The following is a 25,365-nucleotide window of genomic DNA, read 5'->3' as shown; positions in this document are numbered from 1 at the left end:
ATTAGTTAACTGCAGGTGTTTGGAGGCTGCTTAGAGTGGCTCATTAGCAAGTGGAGAGCATTCTCCACATGGCTCAGAGCTAATTTGTGGCACTCGAAAAAGGGTTTGGAGCCAAACGTCAGCGCCAGATTCCAATCCTGGAACAGATTGCTTCTCTGCAATATCTCAGCCATCGAGCATCTCAGAGAGAGTATCCAACATGGATACCATATCTTTATTAGGACCCAGTAGAATGTCATGAAATAATGAGAGTTCTTCATGACATTTAGGGTGGTCCTAATTACGTCACTGTGACTTTTGGATATTTTTCTATCAGACCAACAAAACTTCCGTGAATGTTCTTGGTTTCCAACCTCTCTACCCGGTTCTCAGTTTCTAAATAATGGAGAACTTGGGATTGAGCACCACACTTGCAGTTTTGTCAAAACAACCCTTTCTGAACACAAGTTGCAAACATTGTACGGCTTTGGTTCAGCTAAAAACAAAGTGAGAAAAGCTCTCTCTCCACTCTGGCACTTCGACGTTTAATAAATAATTCCTACTCAGAACTGTGCACCATGGAAGTTCTGCACAGGTATTAACTCATTCATGTCTACCTGCTTCTCCATCGGCAAGGCAGCCTCAACTTTGGAAGGTGGATCATAACATAGCTGAAAAGAGCTTTGAGCACCCCGTTGCCTTGAGCTTGTCCATGAGAAACCCAGTCTCTGAGGGATTATCCATACTTCCTCCTGTCCCACTGCTTCCCCCCAGGGAAAACTGCCCTTTAGCGCCCAGTCAGAGCAAAAGACAAGTTGGGTTTTTCTGGGGATTGATGTTTGCTCCAATTTAGAGCTTAAGAGTGGGTAACCAGCTTTTCCATCCCTTTCCACTCATTCTTACTGCATGGCTCTCTGTGGCTCCCGCTGGCTATCTACACTCTAACGCCGCTTTCTTTTTTAATAGCACTGCATATATGCACAGTGTGGTCTACTGTTTGGAATGTTGGATGAAGAATTGAAGGCCAAGGTTCAGATCCTTGCTCAGCTGTAGAGGTGACCGTGTGACGTCCATAGAGGAAGAACAGGATAAACATGCCATAAATAACCCCCTTGCTAATGTTATTAAATCTGAGTCATTGGGGAGGATGATTAATATTCGTTCTTTAATATAACAGAACTTACTGACATTTCTATGGGCCCATTGGAAGGTCTTAGACTCACCTGGAAGAAGGACCTACAACTGAAAATAGATGATTTTAAGTGGAATGCAATATGGATGGGCACCCAATCCCTTTAAATCAGCCTCAGTTTATATAAGGAAATGTTCCATAAAAATTCTGTACATGGGGCACTGTACTCCTGTGCAGCTTTCTCATTTGACATCAAGCACCCTAAAGGGTTGTTGGTGTGGGTCAGGTAGCAGGGGGACATTTTTCCACTTATGGTGAGAAAGCTCTCTGGCATCCAAATTTGGGTCTGATGTTTTTGAAGAAATGTAAGAAATAAACAAATACTCCATTCAAGCCTTCCCATAAGTTGCTCTTTTGAACTTGTGGGATGATCAAACAGCAATTTTCCAGTCTAAGGAATTTCTTATATGGACGCTGGCTGCAGCGAAAACTTGTTTGGCTCAGAAATGGACGACGCTACAGGACTTAAACCTCTCCTTGTGGTATCAGAATATGTGGGCTCTTGCTACTGCAGAGAAAACAACTCACAAATGGTGTGTTTCTATGGGTAAGGAAGACCTGGAACATTTGTAGGGTTTTTTTGTGGGATTTAATTACATACATGTCAAATCCAGACATACAAAACTCTCTTCCTCCACCCAATCACAAAATCTGGCTTTCATGATGTGTTTTGCTGCTTTTATTTTTCTGCATCATTTGCTCTCTATTTAGTTGGGAAATGCAAACTCTTGACTGTTCCTTCATTGTGTAACTTTGATTATGTCTTTTTGTTTGTCTGTATTTCTATTTTACATTAATAATAAAACTACTATGCAATCCCCTGTAACTCTGCCTTACCCTGGGAGGACTGTACTTAATGTTTTATTTTCTGAGTGCTTGAGTCAGCTTTTAGTAAGACAGCGCAGGGGTTATAAAGAGCACTGAAGGCTTGTTAAACTGAAGTACCTGTGCATGTGATGCAGATTAGGGTAAAAGATTCTGTAGCAGCAACTAGATGGGGATCTGCGGTACCACAGGCATTTAGCTCTGATGGATAATAGGCTCATGCCTTCCTCACTATCAACACAGCAAAAGCTTACCTGGAAAAAAGTCATGCTGGAACCTCCGTGGATTGTGCCGTACTCTATCGCCGTCTGGTCTGCAAGGTCGTCTACTGATTCTATGGGCACATCCATGCGCTGCACGGTGAGGAAGGCTGCCAGGTTGGCTGTGTAGGAAGAGATGATGATCAAAGTGAAGGCCCACCTGCAGGGACAAGAAAAAGGAGGCAAAAGACAAATGGACATCTCCACACTTTATCTATATCTGAGAGCTACTTCCCCTTTCTCCTGAGGGGGGAAAAGCCCCCTGGGACTCAGCCACATTAGTCAAGAAACAGCATTTTGAATGCGTTATAAACATGCAACACCAGATGGTGCCGGAGAACACACAAAAAATATCTAAGCAATTTTCCATAGCGTGTCCCCCCCTTTTGTTATGATTTAATTTCTGACTTATATATAGCGTGTGTTTTTCCTGTGTTCCATCCCATAGCTGTCAACTTTCAGATTTGAAAATAAGGGATCAGCAGCCTTGAAAACAAGGGATCAGCAGCCTCACCTGTCCTGGGGGCAGTCTATGGGATATCTAACAATCCGGGATAGCAACAGGAAGCAGCGGGAAACGGTGCTGGAATAAGGGATTTTCCCGCAAAAAAAAGGGAAGGTTGACAGCTATGCTCCATCCCGGGTTTTGAAAGATGCTGAACACTCACAGTTCTTGCAGAAGGCTTCTGTGGAAAGCTCTACTGTGCCATGCTCAAGTAAATCAAAAGAATGTTGGTTTGAAGCAGAAGAAGTCAGATTCTGCTCAGTTTTGGAATAATGAGAGGTGCACACAACCTGGAATAGATGGAGGCCTCCAAGAGGAAGCAACAAAGCGTCTTGCAGCACCTTCAAGACTGACAACTATTCCACAATAAATTTTTCAGGGCTGGAGCCAATGCTTCACAAGCTCCACAAACTTTGGAGTAGAGTTTGAGGATGTACTGGGGGCTGAAGGGGAAAGGAGAGAAGGGTGAAGTTGCATTGCACAAGTGGAACTTGTTGTCTGGGTAGAAGGGCAGTTCTGGATGCAACCCTCAGTCTTTAAGGTCCCACAAGACTCTCTGCCATTTTCACTGCAGGAGATTAACACCAACCCTCTATAAATGGTTGCTTCCAAATTTTGTTCTCGGAGGAACCACTATATTCCCTCCTACCCATCTCTCTATCAGTTTTCTTTCTATGGGGCAGATGGTGTAACAACAAATCAAGGTGGGATTGGCCCTTTTGTGCTTATAATCAGGACTGCAAATATTCTGTATCTAAAAACACAAATGTTACAATAAGGAAATTCATATTCTGAAATCACAATCATGCAGAAAAAAGTTTATTTTTTATCTAAAAATTCTGCAGAGTGAGCTTGCACAGGTGGAGCTGGTGGTTTTGCTCCCTATCTTGCTACCCCCATGTCCATGAAAACTGGATTTGGGGGGCAGAAGTGCATGATTTGTGCTTGCACAGTTGGTTTTTGAGGACCAAACTTTTTTTCTCTTTCCAATAATAATGTTTTGGTTTGTTTTTTAATCAAGGAGGCAGATCTTGATTGTAGGCATTTGGAAAATATGGAGACAATGTAGTTGAAAGGAATGGAACAGAGGATGAAAGGGCATGGAGGCAGAGGGTACTATGGTCAGCAGAGTCGAGAGATTGGGCATCCCAGCCAAAAAACCAAGCACTGTTCAGAACTGAAAATATCCATCTCTTTCTCAAAACAACTCCCTTGTTTCTGAGTCATCGTGCCTAATGCATTTTGAAGATTCAGAGTGCAATCCAGACGACTAGATATGATATGATAGCCATGTTCAAATATATATAAGGATGTCACATAGAGGAGGGAGAAAGGTTGTTTTCTGCTGCTCCAGAGAAGCGGACACGGAGCAATGGATCCAAACTACAAAAAAGAAGATTCCACCTAAACATTAGGAAGAACTTCCTGACAGTAAGAGCTGTTTGACAGTGGAATTTGCTGCCAAGGAGTGTGGTGGAGTCTCCTTCTTTGGAGGTCTTTAAGCAGAGGCTTGACAACCATATGTCAGGAGTGCTCTGATGGTGTTTCCTGCTTGGCAGGAGGTTGGACTCGATGGCCCTTGTGGTCTCTTCCAACTCTATGATTCTATGATTCTAGATGGAAAAAACATGTTTCCTACTAGCATAATCAACTTCTGGATGGGTGTAATACACATCGTCTTGTTTATAGTTTTGGAAATGGATGGTGCTACTTGAAAGGCAAAAAGCTTGAAGGATTCTGGAAGAGGGATTGACTTATCCACAGGGAAATCTAAAATGCAAGACATCTCCAAATGTACCTGTCACACAGAGATACGGATTGGTTACTGTAAGAACAGGATACTGGACCACATGGGCCCTTGGCCTGACCCAACGGCGCTCATCTTATGTTCTTATTCAGAGTCCCTTCAGTGCCTCATGGCCTGTACATTACCCATCTTCTATTCTACCACAAGTTACAAAAAGAGTTTGTGGGAAACCATCCAAGTTGGTGAAGCTACAGCAAGCGATTACAGCGCAAAAGATTACCTCTGTGATTTCTTACCAGACTCCACTGACGCAGCGCGTGGACAGAGCCCGAGGAGCGATGGTTGATCCTTGCTGCATGAACCCACCGACAGGGAACCACAGGCTGTTGCCAAGAGAGTACTGATTAACGAGCAGGTTGCATCTCCCTTGGGAGCAGGGGTGGGGGCTGTACCACTCGTAGGGCGTCAATCTACGGCATCGAAACATAACACATCCAATTACACTGGAGTGCAAACACGGGGAAGGAAGCAATCATCAAAGGCCTAACTCTCCTGGAGGCAGGAATTCTCCGCTATTTTACTGGCAATTGGTACCAGGGGGGTCTTGCAATGCAAGGCAGCTGATGGGGCTTAAGTGCGCTTTATAAGATTACAATCAGCTTGAAACCAAGAAAGGGCACACAACAGACAGCTTATGCATTGCTTGTGCCCTCATTGTCGCTTCATTCACTTCCTCCAGGTTTAGTTGTTCCATGCTCAAAACGGGAATTTGCCTACTCCTGATTCCAGGCCCGGTTCCAGGTTTTGGATGACTCTCAGATATGATGCTATCGGTGGGGTCCCTTCTCTGAACACACCCACATCATCTTTCTCACCAGTGTTGCTAGTGCCCATTAGCTTTCATCTGTCTCCAGGCCAAAACCTCACCGCCTAACAGGAGTGGAGGATGTGCTGTGCAGAGGTTACCATTTGCTAACTTAGAGAGGGCAGGTGAACAGGCAGCAACAGCAAGGAGGAGCAGTGTGACCATGCATGCATGTGGCAGAGTGAGGTGTGGGAAAATCTATTGATTTCAGTTTCTCTCAGTTTCTTTCCCCCGCCCCCAGTCCAGTTCTTCAGATTTCCACAACTTTTTGCAATCTCATGAAAATTCATCAGTATTTTAGTGTCAATTTTAGCAAAGCAATTTCACCTAACAAAATTCCTTTCTATGTCATTTTCACTCATGTATGCAATTTTATGCACCCTTTGCCTCAGTTATTTCCTTTTTTTTTAGCACGCACTGCTTGACTGGAGAACTGCATTGCAAAATTCAAAGAACTGCATTGCAAAAATTCAGAGGAGTGTGACTTCTGAAGGCCAGCTGACATAATGCCAGTGATCTGATTCATGCTCATGATAAGTGTTTCATAAGTCTATGTAAATATGTGTGGAGTCAAGCGGGGGTGGGGAGGGGGCTGGATGAGAAATAGGAGCGTGATATCTCTTGTGGGAGCTGTGCAAAAGGCTCAGTCTGGGGTGTTTTTTTTTTAGTTACCTGGGTTAGAGAGGAAGGGGCAATTTTACTTAGCTTTTTAAAAGCAAAACTCCAGGCATTTGATTTTTTAAAAAAATGTTTTAATCCAATAGTTGCTTGCAGGGTATAGTAGCTGCAAGACAGAAATGCTCATCCCCAGCAAACACTTGCAAGATCCCCTCACACTTGCAAAGGAATGTGTATTCATGGAAGCATTGCCTCCATTTAGGTGGATGTGGAAGGCTTTATAAATCAGTTTAGGCCAGCAACATTACAGTGGTACCTCAGGTTACAGATGCTTCCACTAACCCAGAAATAGTACTTCAGGTTAAGAACTTTGCTTCAGGATGAGAACAGAAATCGTGCTCCGGCAGCGTGGGGCAGTGGGAGGCCCCATTAGCTAAAGTGGTACCTCAAGTTAAGAACAGTTTCAGGACCTCTAGAACAAATTAAGTTCTTAACCCGAGGTACCACTGTATTCTGTAATGTCCTTGCTGTTAATAGAAGCAGCCTCTCAGGAAGCAAGTGTCAAATTTGCGACTCTTAAGGTGTTTCAAGACTCTTTTTGAGGGGGATTCAATCATGTAACGCCAAATTACTGCTTGCACACTTGAAGCTGATCTGGAGCTCTTGCACAACAAACCTGCTTCCCTGTCCCCCCCCCCCCAAAAAAAGGTCTGAACTTTTTGGGAAGTGATGGGAAAATGCAATGCAAAGTATGGGATAACATATGTGTTGACACCCTGTAATCTAATCTCCCTGCAAACAGATCAGGATGCAAGCTCAGTAAGCCAGTTGTCTGGAAGCGCCCCTTGAGACTTGAGCTTGAAAATAGCTCCAGGACTGGCTAAGATTGTTTAAAAGCATGGAATTTTATGTGGCATCTTTCCCTCTGCCTGCCCCTCTGTGACTCAAAGAAAATGGCTTTTTATTGCTAGAGGATATTTCATTTGGTGTTGAAAGAGAGGTCCTCTCTTTTATGTGCATGGAGAGAGAGAGAGAGAGAGAAACAACAACAACAACCCATCACCCTGTTTGTGACAAACACACTGACCCAGGTGTCACAGCTTTCAGCTGGAAACACCTGATCCACCTGACATTAGCTGGGTGTTATCTGAAGCCCCTGTCTCCTCTCCAACACAAATCAGTACTGACACCTTTGGAAAAAGCATCAAGAGAAGCCGTATCTCAGTGTAGACAGGGCCTGGCTGTGTTATCAAACAGTTTTAAACGCTTCACGATGCTGAAAACCATTACAAGCTCATGAATTCGACAAGTTCAGCTGCACCAAGGGACCCCAAAGGGACGGCACGCTTCCATTTTCATAACAGTATCGCAGCTTTTGTAGTGTTATTACGGCACCTGCAAATGGCGTTGGAATCTCCGGTGCCTGTTTCAGACACTGAAGGGATGCGGTTAGAATGTTTGAGAACTCTGCTTACTAGACTAGAAAGAGCCACAACAACACTCAGGCAACAGAAAGTTTTGTTTTATCATCTGCGGCAGATGATAATGGGAGTTGGGGGACAGGGCTCCTCCCCAGGCTTTGCAAATTCAACACCTTATCAGCATGAGCAATGGGCAAGGATGGTGAGAGGCGCTGAGGAGTGTGTGTGTGTCACAGTTTCTGAAACACTTTTGGGTGTACATCAACATCGAAAGAAAATGGCTGAATGAATTTTTTGGTGCGAAGAGCCTTGAAGGAACTTGTAGCTGTGATCTGCAGATCAGAAGCTTTGGGTTTAATCCACTTAGCATCTTGGTATTAAACAAGTAAGTGTGTGTGTGTGTTTATTTAAATAAGTCCCACTGATTTCAAGTGTGGATGTTATTTCCAGAAGACTGAAATTCTGAGCACACTTATCAAGGAAGTAAGTCCCACTGAACTCATTTTAACTTCACTGCCAAGTAAACATGGATAGGATGAGGCTCTAAGTATGCTTAGCACTGGTATGGTAATCCAGTTTAAATTCTAAAACAAGTGGATTCCCCCCATAGCCACCAGCATTCAGTCTTAGTTAGTTTGAGGTTAAGGTTGTATTTGCTGTTTTCAGAAGTAAATCCGGAAATCAATATTTAAATGAACAGATGCTTCCTTAAATAGGCAATCATATGAATATACCAAGAGCCTGGCTGGCTGGTTCAGGCAAAAGGACCACCTAGTCCAGCATCTCCTTCTCACAGTGGCCAACCAGAGCCTTTTGAGCACAACCACCCTCTTCCCACTTGTGATTCACAGCATTCTGCAAGCCTCGGATTATATTTACTCTGGTGCAGAGCACGTCCTATGCATATTTACTTGGGAGTGAGTCCCACTGAATCAAGTGAGATTTATGCAATCCCTAATTGATTGAGTTGCTCAGCTGGTTAGAGCACGGCGCTGATAACGCCAAGGTCACAAGTTCATTCCCCGTATGGGACAGCTGCAAATCCCTGTACAGCAGGGGGGTGGACTAGAATGATCCTCAGGGTCATCTACAATTCTATGGTTCTGTGATTCTATGAAATGTTCTTAGTATAGTAGTTCTAATCCAGTGGTCGCCAATGGGTCTATTGCAGTGTGAACTAGTTGGCTATGAAAGCCTGATCCTGCAATGTGATACATATAGAGGGTTATGACTCATCCTGCCCCTCTTGCAGCTGGGTGCCCCATTGTTTTAGCTGGTGAAATTCTCTTATGCTCCAGGACTGGGCTGTTAAAACCCCTCCACACTCAATTAGTTATATTTACTGTAAAGCTTTCAAATGATTTGCTGAAATTCATGTTTTGCATCTTTTTTTCCACATGTCCCACATGTGACCACCTCCCCCCCGCCCCCGCCCCTCCAGGTAAACACAGAGGTTCTTAATCTTTGTTTTGTTGATTCAAGCAAACTCTAGGTAAACAGAGCAATCAGGAGGGAGGCTTCTTATGTTTGCACAGTATTTTTTTTTAAAGCAGATGTGTAATTTATTTCACTGCGTTGTTGCTGCAAACCAAAATCCAGCCCCCTGTTTCAAAAGGCACATTCTGAAATTTTGGAAATTCCGTAAGTTTACTTACTCTACAACCCCTCCCTCTAAACCCACGCCCCAATAAATGTGTGTTCTCCCTTCCATTTCTGCCGGTTTTCACAGCGAGCACTTACAACATCTAGTTTTTAAAGAAACACCTGCCATGGATTTCATATCCAAACAGTGCAATGTGCTGTCTGTTTGCACTTTGTAGATGTTAATCCCTGAATTTCCCCTCTTGAGGCTTCAAGGCTCCTTCCGTATGGGCAGCACCAAATGCAAACCAATCCACTGGATCTGTCTTCCGCTGCTGCCTGTCCTATTGCTAGTTCTTCCAGTGTGTGCAACAAGGCACACACAGGACAATGCATTAGACCTGGAAAACGCCCGCACTGTATAATTAGGTATTTCACCCATTGTAAGAGGGGCCCACTAGAACCCCTGTGGTCCACAGATGTCCTTTAATTTACAAAGCAGGAGCGTATATCCAGGGGCTCAACAGTTAAGGCGTAACTGTGCTACGGGTGGCGCTGTGGGTTAAACCACAGAGCCTAGGGCTTGCCGATCAGAAGGTCGGTGGTTCGAATCCCCGTGATGGGGTGAACTCCCATTGCTCAGTCCCTGCTCCTGCCAACCTAGCAGTTCGAAAGCACGTCAAAGTGCAAGTAGATAAATAGGTACCGCTCCAGCGGGAAGGTAAATGGCATTTCCGTGTGCTGCTCTGGTTCGCCAGAAGTGGCTTAGTCATGCTGGCCACATGCCCCGGAAGCTGTACGCCGGCTCCCTCGGCCAATAAAGCGAAATGAATGCCACAACCCAAGAGTCGGTCACGACTGGACCTAATGGTCAGGGGTCCATTTACCTTTAACTTAAGAGGTGCCCACTAGAACCCCTGTGGTCCACAGATGTCCTTTAATTTACAAAGCAGGAGTGTATATCCAGGGGCTCAACAGTTAAGGCGTAACTGTGCTCAGTATGTGTTTGTTTAATAAACATAAGAACTGCCTTTGCTGGATTCAGATAAAGCCCACCCGGCTCAGCATTCTTTGCAAAAATCCAGGCAACCAGGTGATGCTATATCATCCACCCCAAACCAGCCAGCGAGCCACCAAGTTGAATCACAGCCTCCACTGTTGACAACAGCAACTACCATAGCCCAGGGCAGGATGCTGACTGGCAAGGTGCTGAACCCCTCATTGGCTCTCTCCTCTTCCACCTGTATAATTTTATGAACTTGTGCAGTGCCCTTGCAGCCAATTCCTTTACTAACTAATGCAGAGTTGTCTCTCCCTCCAGCGATTGATAATCAATCGCAAGTTACGAGTTCTCCATGCCATTCCCAGAAGCTGACAGTAGGTGGCACTGTGAGGACGGGGAAAAAAGGGAGATATTAAGAAAAGTTAACAGTACCGGGCCACTAAGAAGAGGACGCAGCTCACGGCGAGGTAGGCGAGTAACATGAAGAGCCAGACACCGGGAGAAAATGGATCCAGGAAAGAGAAATAGCCAGGTTTGCGCCCCTAAGGTAGAGGAGAAAGAAGAAAAGGGTTAACAGAGAGGCATATTTCCAAACAAACTTCGGTTCTACAAAGTAATAGAGTAAATGCAGCATGGAGAAGACTTGCAAGTGGTGGTGGGGACAGAGATGGCAGCAGGCAAAGGACATTTTAGGGTCCTTGAAGAAGATGGGGGGGGGGGAGGGAAGCAGGGCAGCTGCAGCTCCCTTGCTAACTGCCCAAAAGAAAAGGTTTGGGGGCTTTTTCGTTTGGTGAGCAAGAGGTGACATCGTAGAGGTGTGTATGATTATGCATGGCTTGGAGAAAGTGGAAACAGAGAAGATTTTCTCCCTCTTAACACTAGAACTCATGGGCATCCAATGAAGCTGCCTGTTGGAAGATTCAGGGCAGATGGGGGAAAAGTACAGTGGTACCTCGGGTTAGGGACGCGTGTGGCGCTGTGGGTTAAACCACAGAGCCTAGGACTTGGCGATCAGAAGGTCGGCGGTTCGAATCCCCGTGATGGGGTGAGCTCCCGTTGCTCGGTCCCTGCTCCTGCCAACCTAGCAGTTCAACAGCACGTCAAAGTGCAAGTAGATAAATAGGCGGGAAGGTAAATGGCGTTTCCATGCGCTGCTCTAGTTTGCCAGAAGCTGCTTATTTCATGCTGGCCACATGACCTGGAAGCTGTACGCTGGCTCCCTCGGCCAATAAAGTGAGATGAGCACCACAACCCCAGAGTCAGCCACGACTGGACCTAATGGTCAGGGGTCCCTTTACCTTTTTACCTTGGGTTACAGACACTTCAGGTTACAGACTCCGCTAACCCAGAAATATTACCTCGGGTTAAGAACTTTGCTTCAGAACAGAACAGAACAGAACAGAAATCGTGTGGTGGTGGTGTGGTGGCAGTGGGAGGCCCCATTAGCTAAAGTGGTACCTCAGGTTAAGAACAGTTTCAGGTTAAGAATGAACTTCCGGAATGAATTAAGTTCTTAACCCGAGGTACCACTGTATTTTTTCATGCAATGCGTAGCTAAACTATGGAACTCATTTCTGCCGGAGGCAGCGATGGCCACCAACTTAGGAGGCTTCAAAAGAGGACTAGACAAATTCATGGAGGAAAAGGCTATCGATGGCCACTAGCTTTGATGGCTCTGCTCTGCCCACACAGTTGGGGGCAGCGATCCTTCTGGATACCAGTTGCTGGAAAGCACAGGAGGGGAGAGGGCTCTTGTGCTTGAGTTTCTCACAGGCATCTGGCTGGCCACTGTAAGAACAGGATGCTGGACACGATGGGCCATTGGCGTGATCCAGCAGGCTCTTCTCGCATCTCTCTCTTTCTCTCTTATACACATTTCAGAGTAATCTTTCTAATAAAGCTGTGGGGAAATCCAGGCTTCATCTGCTTCCTGTTTTGCATCCACTCGTGAACGCAGTCCTCTCCCGTCTTCACTCAGCCTCTTGGTTCTGCATCCCTCCCTATTTGCTTTTCTGCCTTCCTGGTATTCTTCTTTATTGAAGCTGAGCTTCAGATTCTGCTGGCAAACAGAGCCAGTTCTTGAAAGAGCAGAGGAAGAGGCAGTTGCCAAGGACAAGGGCTTCCTAGCCTGGGCACCGGCTCTCTCTTCTGCAACCAATAAAATGGCCAGATGGAAGCAAGTGCCAGAGAGGGACAAGGTGTAAAAGCTGGCATCCCTACTGCTCCCAAAATCCCATTCTGCACCTATGCTGCTGTGATGGATAGAGGGAGAAAGATGTTAGAATTCCTGCTCCGTGCTTGCAGTCATGGGATTGTTGTCTATCACATGAAGGTATATGTTTTGACTCCACAGAGTGGGAAGTGACGGAAACAGGATGTTTGTGTTACTGTGTTCCATGAAGTGGGACTATTGTCCTTTGTTTTTTCTCTTTGCTGTTTGATGCTAGGGAGAGAGGGAGCCATGTTGCAGAGGCCCACAAATAGTCACACTGTTTGCTGCAAGCTCAACCATTTTGCATGAGCATCGTATTTGTACAGTGGAAATGCTGGATCTGCAGACAGATGAATGACTCGGGGAGGCAATCCTTCTCTGTCTACAAGTGGAAGAAACCCAACTGTTTCAAGATGAAGGTGCTTGAAAGTTCAGTGCAGGTGTAGTTGGTGTCTGTGCCATGTTTTCCCCTGACCTAAGTTAGCTGGAGGGTGGCTTTTGCCCCAAAGCATAGAGAGCTAATGTCTCCATAGAGAATACCTCCTCTGCTGTGGCCCCAAAGAACTATGGATTTTACATCACCTTAGCCATGCAGATTAGTTGTTATGTCATTCATCGTCTCACAGTATAATGACATCAAGAAGCCTTGAAGCTGACACTAAAGGTATAGAGCCATTATTTATTCCTATGACTAATTATTATGTAAATAATTTGAATGTGCCCTGGAGAGGTCACTTTGGTGCTTCTCATTCAGTGACTTGACTTCATCCCCAGAGGTGCACTCTATTGTCTCTTGAGAGACAGATGCCAACAAGTTTGAATGCTGCAAAGAGTCACTTTAGGACACAAATAAAGAACTCATAGTGAGCCAAGCGGGGGGGGGGGGGGGAGAGAAACATTTTGACCAAGCATCATACGCCCTCCCTTCCCCTGTCTCACAATCTTCTCATTGTCGGTGGACCTTTGAACAAACAAATTGCAAAGCAGCCATACCTATCCTGGAATGCCTGCTCCCAGGTCTTGACACTGAAAATCAATCTGAACAGCTTAAATTCCGGGTTGTGACGACATGATCTGTGCAGGCATCACTTTGTATGTGAAGAAATGTATATAGGGGCAGAAAGACACAGTCATTTGCAAAGGTGGAGAAGGGATGAAGGACGTTGCATTAATGGAACCAGGATGGCCTGCCTATGTAACAGCAGATTATTCTCATCCTTCTATTACTTGTACATCAAACAAATTCCCTTCATATAATATATACTATATATGTATAAAACTTGGGGGGGGGGAGATTTTATCTAGCTCACTCCTCTCCTTGCTGTTTCTCACAATAAACTGCTAAAAAGGAAGGAAGGAAGGAAGGAAGGAAGGAAGGAAGGAAGGAAGGAAGGAAGGAAGGTTTCTTTTGCATAGAAGCAACCCATCAGGGATGGGTGAATCTGTTCAGTTCCTCTGTTTCTCCTTTCCCCAGTCTCAAGTTCAGTTATCCCCATTTCTACATCAGTTTGTGATATAATGCATTTTCACTAATATATGCATTTTTCATGCCCATCTTGTCTGCTTTTCATGTCTGCTTTTCAGTACAAATTATTTGGCTGGAGTACTTCAGAGAAGTACAGATTTGAAAGGATGACTGTGTTTTGGTTTTTGGACTATTTTTTAAAGTGTGAATTAGGCAGTTTCACCTTTAAATGTGAATTTCTCTTCCCCTGCTCCCCATCCCTATGGTCCAGCAGCAGTCTAAAACTACAGTCCATCCTTGTGATTTGGAACTCATTAGCAGCTCATTCCCAATTTTATCTATTACACCTGCAGATCCCTGGGCTGCAGTGAGGAGTAAAAAAAAAGGTTTGACGAACTGAAGAAAGTGTCCATATAAACATGAGCAAAGGCCTTGGAGAATACACCGTATGGAGGTGCGATGTAATGCAAAGTCTGAGGAGGCTTGCATTTTGCAATTCAGACCACAATGCTATCTTGCCTTCCACTGCCTCCCAGTTGACAATGCAGCTATATAGGCCAAGTGCCTCAGCCCAAAGTTCAGATGCAACCACTCAACTCCACAATATCCCATTAGCATGAATGAGAAGAGGAGGGAGGCATAGACTGGGTCGGATGCCCCATTAGAGTCCCTGTGTCAGGATTCCATATTTGATTAAATCACAACAAGTGCAATTGAGAAAAATGACAGGCCCATTTAAACTTGCCATATATAGTTACTTGCGAGAAAACAGATGTGTGGGGAACGGGTGAGGAGGCTGGGTTCGGGAGGGTGGCAGGAAAAGAAATGATGGGGAACAGAAAATAAACATGCCATTAGAGTTGGGGAGGGGGATGGAGACAGGGAGACTGGGCAGGAAATTTATTTGTGGTTATTTGTTAGGAAATGTCTGATGGCAGCTGCAGATTAACGTGATGCTAGCTGCAGTTTTCCTCACTGAAATGCGAAGGGAAGAGGCAAGGAGGAGAGCAGATGGGTCTTTGGCGCTTCCCTCCTTGCGCTGTGCAAGCCAGATCTTTAAAGGACGACTGCTGTGATTAGTTATCATGCCTGCCATTGTTAAATAAATATTTATCGGTTTAATTAGCTAATTGCCACATTGCTCTTATGTGTTGTATTAATGCTAAGCTACAAGATTGTTCTCCAAAACCAGCAGAGGGATTGTGAGGTGGGGGAGCTGGATTTTTGCTGGGTGGGGGTGCTGTTGAAGAAAGGAGAAAAGGGAAAGTATGCACAGTCCCCAGATTTATTTTCTTTGGTGCCCCAGGAGGGAGTGGATCACATAGCTCATGCCCCCTTTCAGTCAAGTGGTGGGAAACATTCAGGGTCGTCACCAATCAAATCGTACTCAGAGCAGACCCACCAAAATCAAAGAACCTAAGAGAATTATCGTAACGCTAATCAACACCACGCTTTATTATCCGCAGGGTGGGCTAGAACAATGAAAATACAATGGCGTCACAATTTAAAAAATTTGCAATCACAGATGAAGGTGGGTCCTAAAAATATACATCTCGAATCTTAAAAGCTAGGGTGAACAGGTGTGTCTTCAGCATTGCCGAAGAATTGATGCTTTTGAATTATGGTGCTGGAGGAGACTCTTGAGAGTCCCATGGACTGCAAGAAGATCAAACCTATCCATTCTTAAGGAAATCAGCCCTGAGTGCTCACTGGAAGGACAGATCGTGAAGCTGAGGCTCCAATACTTTGGCCACCTCATGAGAAGAGAAGACTCCCTGGAAAAGACCCTGATGTTGGGAAAGATGGAGGGCACAAGAAGAAGGGGATGACAGAGGACGAGATGGTTGGACAGTGTTTTCGAGGCTACCAGCATGAGTTTGACCAAACTGCAGGAGGCAGTTGAAGACAGGAGTGCCTGGCTTGCTCTGGTCCATGGGGTCACGAAGAGTCGGACACGACTAAACGACTAAACAACAACAACAAAATATACAGGGAACTCTCCATTTATGTGGGAAACTGCTTCAGTGAAATCACATGTACTGGGAACATCATTGAAAAAGACTGTAAACACTCTACCAACCACCTTGCTCAAACTCCAACTCTCCATAGGCCTCAAAGGTTAGTGCAAGGGCTCCTACGACTATACTTGCAAAGACCCATGGGAGCTGCTTTTGCACTCTTTTAGGGCTGTTTTTGCCTCTTTCCGTGCCACTTCCAGGTTTGTGGCAATGGCCGTGCCTGCCTTGAATGCAATTAAATAGGGAGGTGCCTGTATTGAAGGTGTCAGGCACAACTCCCTATTTGTGAGAAGGGAGTTCTACAACTTAGGGGCTGCCACAGGTCCATCACTATCCTGAGTCTCTGAGGGAAGAGCCTCCTCCACTAATCTTAGCTCCCAAGATGGTGTGTAGGGAAGCTGGTGGCTTTTCATTAACATCAGTGGGTCTAGTCTTGAGTAGAATTTAGCTGAAGACAACCCTCAGAAACACTTCCCAGCACATTTAAAATTTACAGATTGTTCTTTGTTGAAAGAAAATTATATGAAGATGATGTATAGATGGTATATGACACCAGTGCAGTTAGGAAAAATGTATAAAACCAGTTCAAATATGTGTTGGAAGTGTAAGGAAAAGGAGGGGACATTTTACCATATGTGGTGGGATTGTAATGAAAGTTTTGGGAAATGATATACAATGAACTGAAGAAAATGTTCCATTTACATTTGTTAAGAAACCTGAAGCATTTCTGTTAGGGATTGTAGGAAAAGACCTGCTAAGGAAGTTGAAAAATATCTTCATGTATGCGACAACGGCAGCGAGAGTCTTAATAGCACAAGGAAGTAAGAATGAGGAAACCCTGACTAAAGAACTATGGCAAGAGAAACCGATGGACTATGCAGAACTGGCAAAATTGACACATAAACTACGGGACAAGGATAACTGTGATTTTAAAGATGAATGGGAACCTTTTACAAAGTATTTAAAGCTGCAACAAAGTGAGCTGGACTCCTTATTAGGCTTGGAATAAACACTCACAAACTTTTTATTGATTATAACCAGCCAGATAAATTAAGGATTTATACAATCTTGTAACATGCAGAGAATAGCATTTATAGAGAAACCAGAGATTGGAACTGAGGGAAGTCTGGGGGGAGGGGAGGGTGGGTTGTTTTATGGGGGGGGGAATGGGGGGATTAAGGATATGTTTTAAGATAATATGTTTTGTTTAAATTTGTTTAAAAAAGAAACACTTCCCAGCACAAGGAACCTCAAAGCACACCGGCTGTTTTTGGGTTTTGGTTTTTAAAAATCTCACACAGCCCAAAGGGTGCAAGTCATGTCTCTCTGTCTCATGATACAAACCCCCTCCTGGGAAGAAGGAAAACGATACTTTTCTATGCTCTGTATTTCTCCAAAACGGCTAGCATTCTGAACAGAATGTTAGACTTGCCCTTGGGGAAGGACAAGGTTCAAATCCCCGATCAGCCGTAACACCCACTAGATGGCATCGGGCAACTCACCACCTCTCAGGGTTGTTGTGAATTTGGAACAACTTTCCTTTACTTGAGCTCTTTGGATGAAGTGTAAGATATGAATATGGTGAATCAGAAAGCGTGGGGGAAATGCTGGAACCATTCTGATGCACTCATGCATTGATCCTTGATTCACCACGTAGCAGAGGCAACAGAATTCTAAGTGGGTTTTAATTACTTGTTTGTTCTTGGCAGTCAGAAGGACTCCACTGAGAAAGAGATGCGCAAGCTCTGTTTGTATTGGTGAGGACGGGTGCATCTTTACCAGCCGTAGATATTTCAAGGGCAGAAGCTGTGAATCTGCTATAATTGTTTTAGTGCTTTGTTTATGTTGTTGCTCAGCTGATGGGAAATCAAGTGTGTGTTCTTATTGCCCACGGAACATATGGAGAATGTATTGAAATACAGAGCAGGTATAAGCAAGTGTCGCATTCAAAACTTTTTCAGTGCAAATATTCTGGACTTGTGGCTCTTGGGAAACACTAATGACTTCGAGTCAGTTTTTGTATAGGTGCAACTAGTACAGCACACAGTCCCTATGGAAGCAGGCAAACAGAAAACAGCACTGGCTAAGGATAAGTTCTGAAAAGAAACAGAACAAAACTCAGAGAGCGCAATTTTCCTTCTGTGCACTGAAAAGAAAATGGAATGAGAACCCAGAAGGATGGAGAAGGATGCCTAGAAGCAGAAGCTCAAAGGATCTGAAGGATCTGAAGAAGCTGAAAAGGATCCTGGGCAGCAGGACCAAGGAAGCCATTTCCCCACAAGACAGCAAATAGCCTGGTGCTCTTACCCAGTGCAAAGCTTCAAATATCCACATGGATAAACTTGTTCAGTTAAGGGCCAAGCTATAGCATCAGCAGAAGCATGCAGTGTGTGATCTCCTGTTCTGCCGCATGCTGGAACCCTTCTTCCTGATAGGCTGGTGGTGTCCGCACACACATGCACATATAGATCACATGAGCTCATGGATCATATAGCTCAGGTACAACAGCCAAATCCTGCAGATCCATTGAACTATGGCAGGCATCCCCAAACTTGGCCCTCCAGATGTTTTGGAACTACAGCTCCCATCACCCCTAGCTAACAGGGCCAGTGGTCAGGGATGATGGGAATTGTAGTCCCAAAACAGCTGGAGGGTTGAGTTTGGGGATACCTGAACTATGGTTTCCATCCTTGTAAGGTCTTACAACAGGTCCCAGATAATTAAACAGTCATATGTGAGCACATAAGAAAAGGACACTGTGATTACAAAGATCCAGTATGGGTTTCTCTAAAACAAATCCTGCCAGTCTAATCTTATTTCTTTTTTTCTTTTTTTTAAAATGGAGTTACAAGCTTGGTTGATCAAGGGAATGCCGCGGATGTAATGTATCTTGATTTCAGTAAGGCTTTTGACAAATTCCCCCATGAAATTTTTGCAGAGAAGCTGGTAAAATGTGAGCTAGGTGATTTGTAGCTGGTTGACTGACTGAACTCAAAGTGTACTCGCCAATGGTACTTCATCATCCTGGAACAAAGTTGTCAGGACTGCCGCTAGGTCCCAGCTCACAGAGGACCAACGCCCAGTGGATATTATATACAAAAGTCTTTATTGAAGTTTAGTTTCCATTTCCAAGCTCTGGGCGCGCAGGCCCACGTCTTAACGCTAGACCGGCTAAGTCCCCTCTGACTCACTGCTCCACCCACACCAGTTTAAGATTCTAGCCTGGCTCCACCTCTTGCGCTGCTCTTTCCTGCGTTGGGTCCTTCTGCCCTCTGGGGTTCCCTCCTTCCTGGACTCCTCTGACGCGGAGCCTCCTGAGTCTTGCCCCTCCCTCCGGCGGGCTTTAGGACCTGGCTCCCTTCCCGGGCTCCCCGCTGTGCCGCGCTCCTGTACATTTGAACTTGGCGCGCGCGCCCAGCCGGTGACTTTCCTTCTGACCGTTTCCCCGCTTCCTGATGTGGGTGTTGCCAAACCTGACTCCTCTCCTCCCTCTGGTGGTGAGGACACTGGTCCCGACTCCTGGGACTCCCCCTCCCCACTGCGCTCTGGTGGAGACGCTGGCCCTGATCTCCAGCTGCTGTTCAGAGACTCCCCGCTGGCCCCTCCCTCTTGAGGTTTCTCCCTTGGAATCTCCCTTGCTCTGGCCACCGGCGCTCCCTTCTGTGAGTCCTCCGATTCGCTAGAGAGGCTTGTGGAATAACTCTGGCCACTGTCACTGCCTGCGCCCCCCTCGTACTCCTCCTCCTCACTCTCCATTTGCTCCCCCTCCTGTGTCTCTCCTTCTGAACCCCTGACATCCATCCCCCCCTCGAAGCCCCCCCTTCCCCCCTCCCCCTCTTCCGGTGCGGGTTCCGGGTGCTCCATTGTTGTAGGGGTGAGTCCAGGATACAGCTCGTCCCCTGAGGCTTGCAACCATCGAGATAAGTCCGGGAAGTCCCCCATGGGCTCGTCGACGACGACCTCCTCCGCTTCCATCTCCTGCGCGGTGTGCTCGAAATCTGCGCTCGACCCCAAATCACCCAAGAGCCCTCCTCCCCCTGTTGTTTGATGGGGGTCCACCTCCCAGGGCCCCTTCGGCATGTCTCTGCGCCAGCCCACCTCGGGTTGGTCCTCCCACCAATAAGATCCCCCCGTGCCAAAACCTGAAAGTGATCCCTCCGGAGAGCTGCCTCCCGGAGCCGAGTCCTCAGCTGACGAGAAACCCCGGAAAGTGCTGGCCGAGAGTGTGGGTGTGAACAAACAATCCTCGAAAAAGCCCGCCGGCATAGGCTTGTGCGGGAAAAGTGTGTGGAATTCTTCCTTGAGCAACTGCTCTTCCACTGCGTAATCCGGCACCCACCTGTTGGCGCTGGCCGGGGTGTCCTCCGTGGCGAGAAGATATTCAATCCCGTCCTCCCCCCACCTTGAGTCTAAAATCTCAGTGGCTTCATTAAGTGGCTCCCCTTTCGGCGACCCCCCTTTTTTGGGCGCTTCTCTGAGCGGGTCTGGCGCCTTCCCCGGTGCTTGAAACCTGTGGGGCTCTCTGTAGGGCGTGAGCACTGATCTATGAAAGACCGGGTGCATTCTGGAACCCTCCGGGAGTGTCAACCGGAAGGCCACTGGGTTGATCTGCGCCTCTACTTGGTAAGGCCCTAGCTGCTTGTGCCCTAGTTTCTTCTTGGCTAACGATCTGGCTGGAACTGCTTGTGCTGCCAACCAGACCCAGTCTCCCACCTGGATGTCCTCCCCAACCCTCCTGTGTCGATCTGCCTGCACTTTGTAAGCCTGTTTTGCCAACTCTAACTGCCTCCTGAGCTGCTCGTGGATCTCCTGCAACTCCGCTGCCACTTCCTCTGCTCCCTGTGGCTCCCCCTCCCGCACTGTGTCCAGACCCGGGAAGGTTCTGGGATGCCTCCCGTAGTTGGCAAAAAATGGGGTCACCCCCGTGGACCCGTGCTTCGTGTTGTTGTAGGCAAACTCGGCCAACGGTAGATAGTCCACCCAGGTCGATGGCTGCTGGTTCGCGTAGCATCTCAGGTACTGCTGCATGATGGCGTTGACCCTTTCCGCCTGCCCGTTAGTTTGCGGGTGTCTCGCCGACGCCAGGCTGACCTTGACGTTCAGGAATCCCATCAGCTTTTGCCAGAAGTTGGAGATGAACTGGCGCCCCCGGTCGGACAAAATAGACCGTGGTAGGCCGTGCACCTTGAACACGTGGTCTATGAACATCTTAGCGGTCTGCTCGGCCGTGGCCACCTTCGCGCACGGAATGAAGTGGGCCATCTTGGTGAACAGGTCCACTACCACGAGCACTGCCGTCTTGCCCCTTGAGCTGGGTAGATCTGTGACAAAGTCCAGGGCTACCCTCTCCCACGGTACGAACGGTGTCTGTAGCGGTTCCAACAGGCCCGCCGGCGGCTGGTGCACAGGCTTAGCCCTTTGGCAGGTGTCGCACCTATTGACATAGTCCGCGACATCCCCCCGCATCTTAGGCCACCAAAAGTCTCTGGCTACTAAGTCCACCGTCTTCTCCTTGCCGAAGTGCCCCGCGCTGGGCGCGTCGTGCAGCTGTTGCAGGACCTTCGCGCGGAGGCTGTCTCCTGGTACGTAGAGAACTCCCTTGCGTAGGAGCAGGCCGTCTCGCACTTGGAATTCGTCGCCCCTCGCCTTGCCACTGCACACCTCCTCCATCTTGGCTCGGGCGAACGAGTCTGTTCGCAGCGCGCGGCGCACCGCGTCCAGGTCCACCGTGGCTGACGCGCATGCCCACGCCTGTGGTGTGAAAATGTGCTTGGCCGCCGCCGGTGCCTCTGCCTCCAGATACTGCGGTTTTCTGGACAGCGCGTCCGCCAAGACGTTGCTGTTTCCTGGGATGTACTCAATTCTGAAGTCGAAATCTGCAAAGAACTCCGCCCAGCGGATGTGTCGCTGGTTCAGGAACCTCGCCGTGCGCCAGTACTCCAAGTTCTTATGGTCTGTGCGGACCTGCACCGTGTGCTTGGCTCCGACGAGGAAGTGCCGCCACGCCTTGAAGGCTGCATGTATGGCCAGCAACTCCCTGTCCCAAATGGTGTAGTTCTGCTCCGCTTTGCTGAGTTTTCTGGAGTAGAAAGCGCACGGCCTCCAGTCCCCCTGGTGGTCTTGCTGCAACAGAACGGCTCCCACGGCCCTGTCTGAGGCGTCCGTCTCCACTCTCATGGGCCTGCTGGGATTTACGTGCAGTAGGTTCTCTTCGGAAGCGAAGAGCTGCTTGAGCTTCTGAAAGGACTGCTCTGCCTGCTCCGTCCAGATGAACCTCTTCTTCTTGGAACTGAGGGTGTCGGTGATGGCCGCTGTCTGCATGGCGAAACCCTTGATGAACTTGCGATAAAAGTTGGCAAAACCGACAAACCTCTGTACTTCCTTCCTATTGCGTGGGCTCTTCCAATCCAGTACTGCACGTACCTTGGCACCGTCCATAGCCAGTCCCTTGTCGGACAGTTTGTAGCCCAAGAAATCCACCTCCGTCTTGTCGAACTGGCACTTCTCCAGCTTGGCGTACAGCCTGTGCTCCCGCAGCCTCTGCAGAACTTCCCTAACATCTCTCTCGTGAGCCTCCGGCGATTCCGAGAAGATTAGGATGTCATCCAGGAAGCAGACGCACTTCTTGTAGAGGAGACCCGCCAAGACATGATGCATGAAGGCTTGAAAGCAGTGGGAACCATTTTTTAATCCAAAAGGCATAACTCTGTATTCATAAGTGCCCAGCGGCGTAAACATGGTTGTTTTCCACTCGTCGCCTTCCCGTACGCGAATGAGATTGTACGCTCCGCGCAGATCCAACTTGGTAAAGATGCGACCCTTCCTCACCGTCGCCAGCAGGTCATCGATCTTGGGCATAGGGAATGCTGAGGGCTTGGTCTTGAGGTTCAAGAAGCGGAAATCAACGACCAGCCTCTTTTGGGGCGTGTCCCGCTTCTTTACAAAGAACACGGGACTGCCTCCTGCCGCCTTGGACTCCCGGATGAATCCCCGCTTCAGGTTGTGATCTATGAACTCCCTGAGCTCTTGCAATTCATCCTCAGACATGGAGTACAGTTTCCCCGTCGGGAGCGTCGCCCCGGGCAGGAGGTCGATCTTGCAGTCGTAGGGTCTGTGGGGTGGCAGCTTATCCGCCTCTTTCTCGCAGAAGACCTCCAAAAACTCCTTGTATTTGTTAGGCACCGCTTGCAACATGCCCAAGTTCAGCTGTGGTCCATCCTCGTGCCCCTCATCTTCCAAGTCCGCCAGGATGCAGTGTTCTGCGCAGTAAGAGGAGCCGAAGGTCAGTTGCCGCTGGTACCAAGCTAATGCCGGGCTGTGCCTATCCAGCCAACTCATTCCCAACACTATGGGCGTGTCTGACAGGCGGGTGACGTTGAAGCTGATGACCTCACGGTGGTTTCCAATGCGCATCACCATTGGCGGCGTCTGCTGTAGCACTTGCCCTCCCAGTAGCTCCCTGCCGTCCACTGTGACGACTTTCAGAGGTACCGCCGCTGGCAGAAGGGCTATGCCATGTTGCTGGAGGAACTGCATGTCTATAAAATCTGCATTGCTCCCCGAGTCTACGGTGATGGGAATTTCCACCAGTAGCCCATTGGGGAGCTGAAGGGATGCGGTGAGCTGCACTACTGGTTTGGGTGGGAGGGGGTCGGTGGGCTGTAAGATCCCTGGGGATTGCTTCACTGACTTGTCTGGCTGGTCCCCAGAGATGCCATCTCCAGCCAGACAGTGGAGTTTTCCTGCTGCGACTCCCTCTGCTGAATTGCGTCTGTTACTGTCGCTGCGGCTGCAGTATGCTTGTGAAACCGCTGGGGACACTCTTTTGCCATATGCTGAGCACTGTCGCAGATGTAGCACTTCCTGGTTCCTCTAGGAGGCTTCATCTTGACTGCTCCCGGAGTTAGGGCTCCGACTGTGGAGTGAGCCTTAGCACCACCTATCTCCATCGGCTCCTCTCCCCCTCCCAGCGGAGGCATGGATCGAGCGCGCGCCGCCTCCTTGGGGAAGGGAGGCAGTCCTTTCGCTGGCGTGCGTCCCAAATGCCCTTCCTCCCTGCCCCAAGGGCGTCCTTCCAACCGAACCCCAATGGAGAGTGCCCGTTCCACCACTTCCTTGGTGGTTTGGGGTCTTCCCCCCCTTGCGATCTCATCTTTCACAGCTCCGCTCAACCCCTCCCAGAACAGGTCTCTGACGGCAGGCGATTCTTTCTCCCAGGCTAGTACATTCACCAATCCGAAAAAACGTGCATGATATTGCCTCACAGTGGCTTTACCTTGTCTTAGTCCGTGAATCTCCCTCCTAGCGATATCCACATCAATCTCAGATAAAAAACACGCATCCATCACTTTAATGAAGGCAGCCGCATTTTGGAGGGCTGGATCCTTGTCTCTCCATAGATTGCGCAGCCACGATTTTGCCTCCCCCCGCAAATGCGAAATAATAAATCCCACTTTCTCTCCCTCATTTTTAAAGTCTTTGTCAAGCAGCTGCAATGTATAAATCACATCTGCTCTGAAGTTAGGATACTCCTGCAGGTCCCCATTGAAGTGAGATACCAGGCTCCCTCCTCTGTTTCCCAGCCCAATCCCTTCTGGTCTGGTGGCTGGTAGCCTCTGTGTAGTTAGCACTTCTAACCTGGTTCGCAGATCCTGGCAGGCAGCAGCTGCTTCCTGTTCTTTCTTTCTGGAAGCCGCAATTTCTGCAGTCAACTGCGTCACTGCGTTTTGCAAACTCGCTATCCTCTCTTCGGTAGTCATTTCCCTGTTTTTCGTGAGCTCGCGAAGCACCAATCTTCACCCCTCGCTGCTTTCCCGCACTCCACGAGGTTGCAAAATTGGTGAAAATGGAGAGGGGACTTACTGTCAGGACTGCCGCTAGGTCCCAGCTCACAGAGGACCAACGCCCAGTGGATATTATATACAAAAGTCTTTATTGAAGTTTAGTTTCCATTTCCAAGCTCTGGGCGCGCAGGCCCACGTCTTAACGCTAGACCGGCTAAGTCCCCTCTGACTCACTGCTCCACCCACACCAGTTTAAGATTCTAGCCTGGCTCCACCTCTTGCGCTGCTCTTTCCTGCGTTGGGTCCTTCTGCCCTCTGGGGTTCCCTCCTTCCTGGACTCCTCTGACGCGGAGCCTCCTGAGTCTTGCCCCTCCCTCCGGCGGGCTTTAGGACCTGGCTCCCTTCCCGGGCTCCCCGCTGTGCCGCGCTCCTGTACATTTGAACTTGGCGCGCGCGCCCAGCCGGTGACTTTCCTTCTGACCGTTTCCCCGCTTCCTGATGTGGGTGTTGCCAAACCTGACTCCTCTCCTCCCTCTGGTGGTGAGGACACTGGTCCCGACTCCTGGGACTCCCCCTCCCCACTGCGCTCTGGTGGAGACGCTGGCCCTGATCTCCAGCTGCTGTTCAGAGACTCCCCGCTGGCCCCTCCCTCTTGAGGTTTCTCCCTTGGAATCTCCCTTGCTCTGGCCACCGGCGCTCCCTTCTGTGAGTCCTCCGATTCGCTAGAGAGGCTTGTGGAATAACTCTGGCCACTGTCACTGCCTGCGCCCCCCTCGTACTCCTCCTCCTCACTCTCCATTTGCTCCCCCTCCTGTGTCTCTCCTTCTGAACCCCTGACAAAAGTGACAAGTGGAGTTTGTAGGGTTCTGTCCTGCGTTGTTCAACACCTTT

At 48.1% G+C, this 25,365-nt stretch overlaps 1 protein-coding gene across 4 annotated transcripts in view; it reads right to left on the bottom strand.

Annotated features, from left to right (window-relative positions):
• The window catches only part of GRIK4 (glutamate ionotropic receptor kainate type subunit 4), a 476,479-nt gene that overhangs the window by 22,883 nt on the left and 428,231 nt on the right, over positions 1-25,365 (bottom strand). For all 4 annotated transcript variants that reach the window (XM_083713950.1, XM_083713948.1, XM_083713951.1 and 1 more), the window contains 3 exons: positions 10,429-10,538; positions 4,805-4,978; positions 2,251-2,416 (listed from right to left, as the gene is read on the bottom strand). In XM_083713950.1, the coding sequence (XP_083570076.1) occupies positions 2,251-2,416; positions 4,805-4,978; positions 10,429-10,538 (450 nt within the window). The remainder of the gene's footprint in view (positions 1-2,250; positions 2,417-4,804; positions 4,979-10,428; positions 10,539-25,365) is intronic.

Source organism: Podarcis gaigeae, assembly GCF_964106915.1.
Source record: "Podarcis gaigeae genome assembly, chromosome: 15".
In the NCBI taxonomy this organism is placed as follows: domain Eukaryota; kingdom Metazoa; phylum Chordata; class Lepidosauria; order Squamata; family Lacertidae; genus Podarcis; species Podarcis gaigeae.
This window is presented reverse-complemented; position numbering and strand designations above follow the sequence as displayed.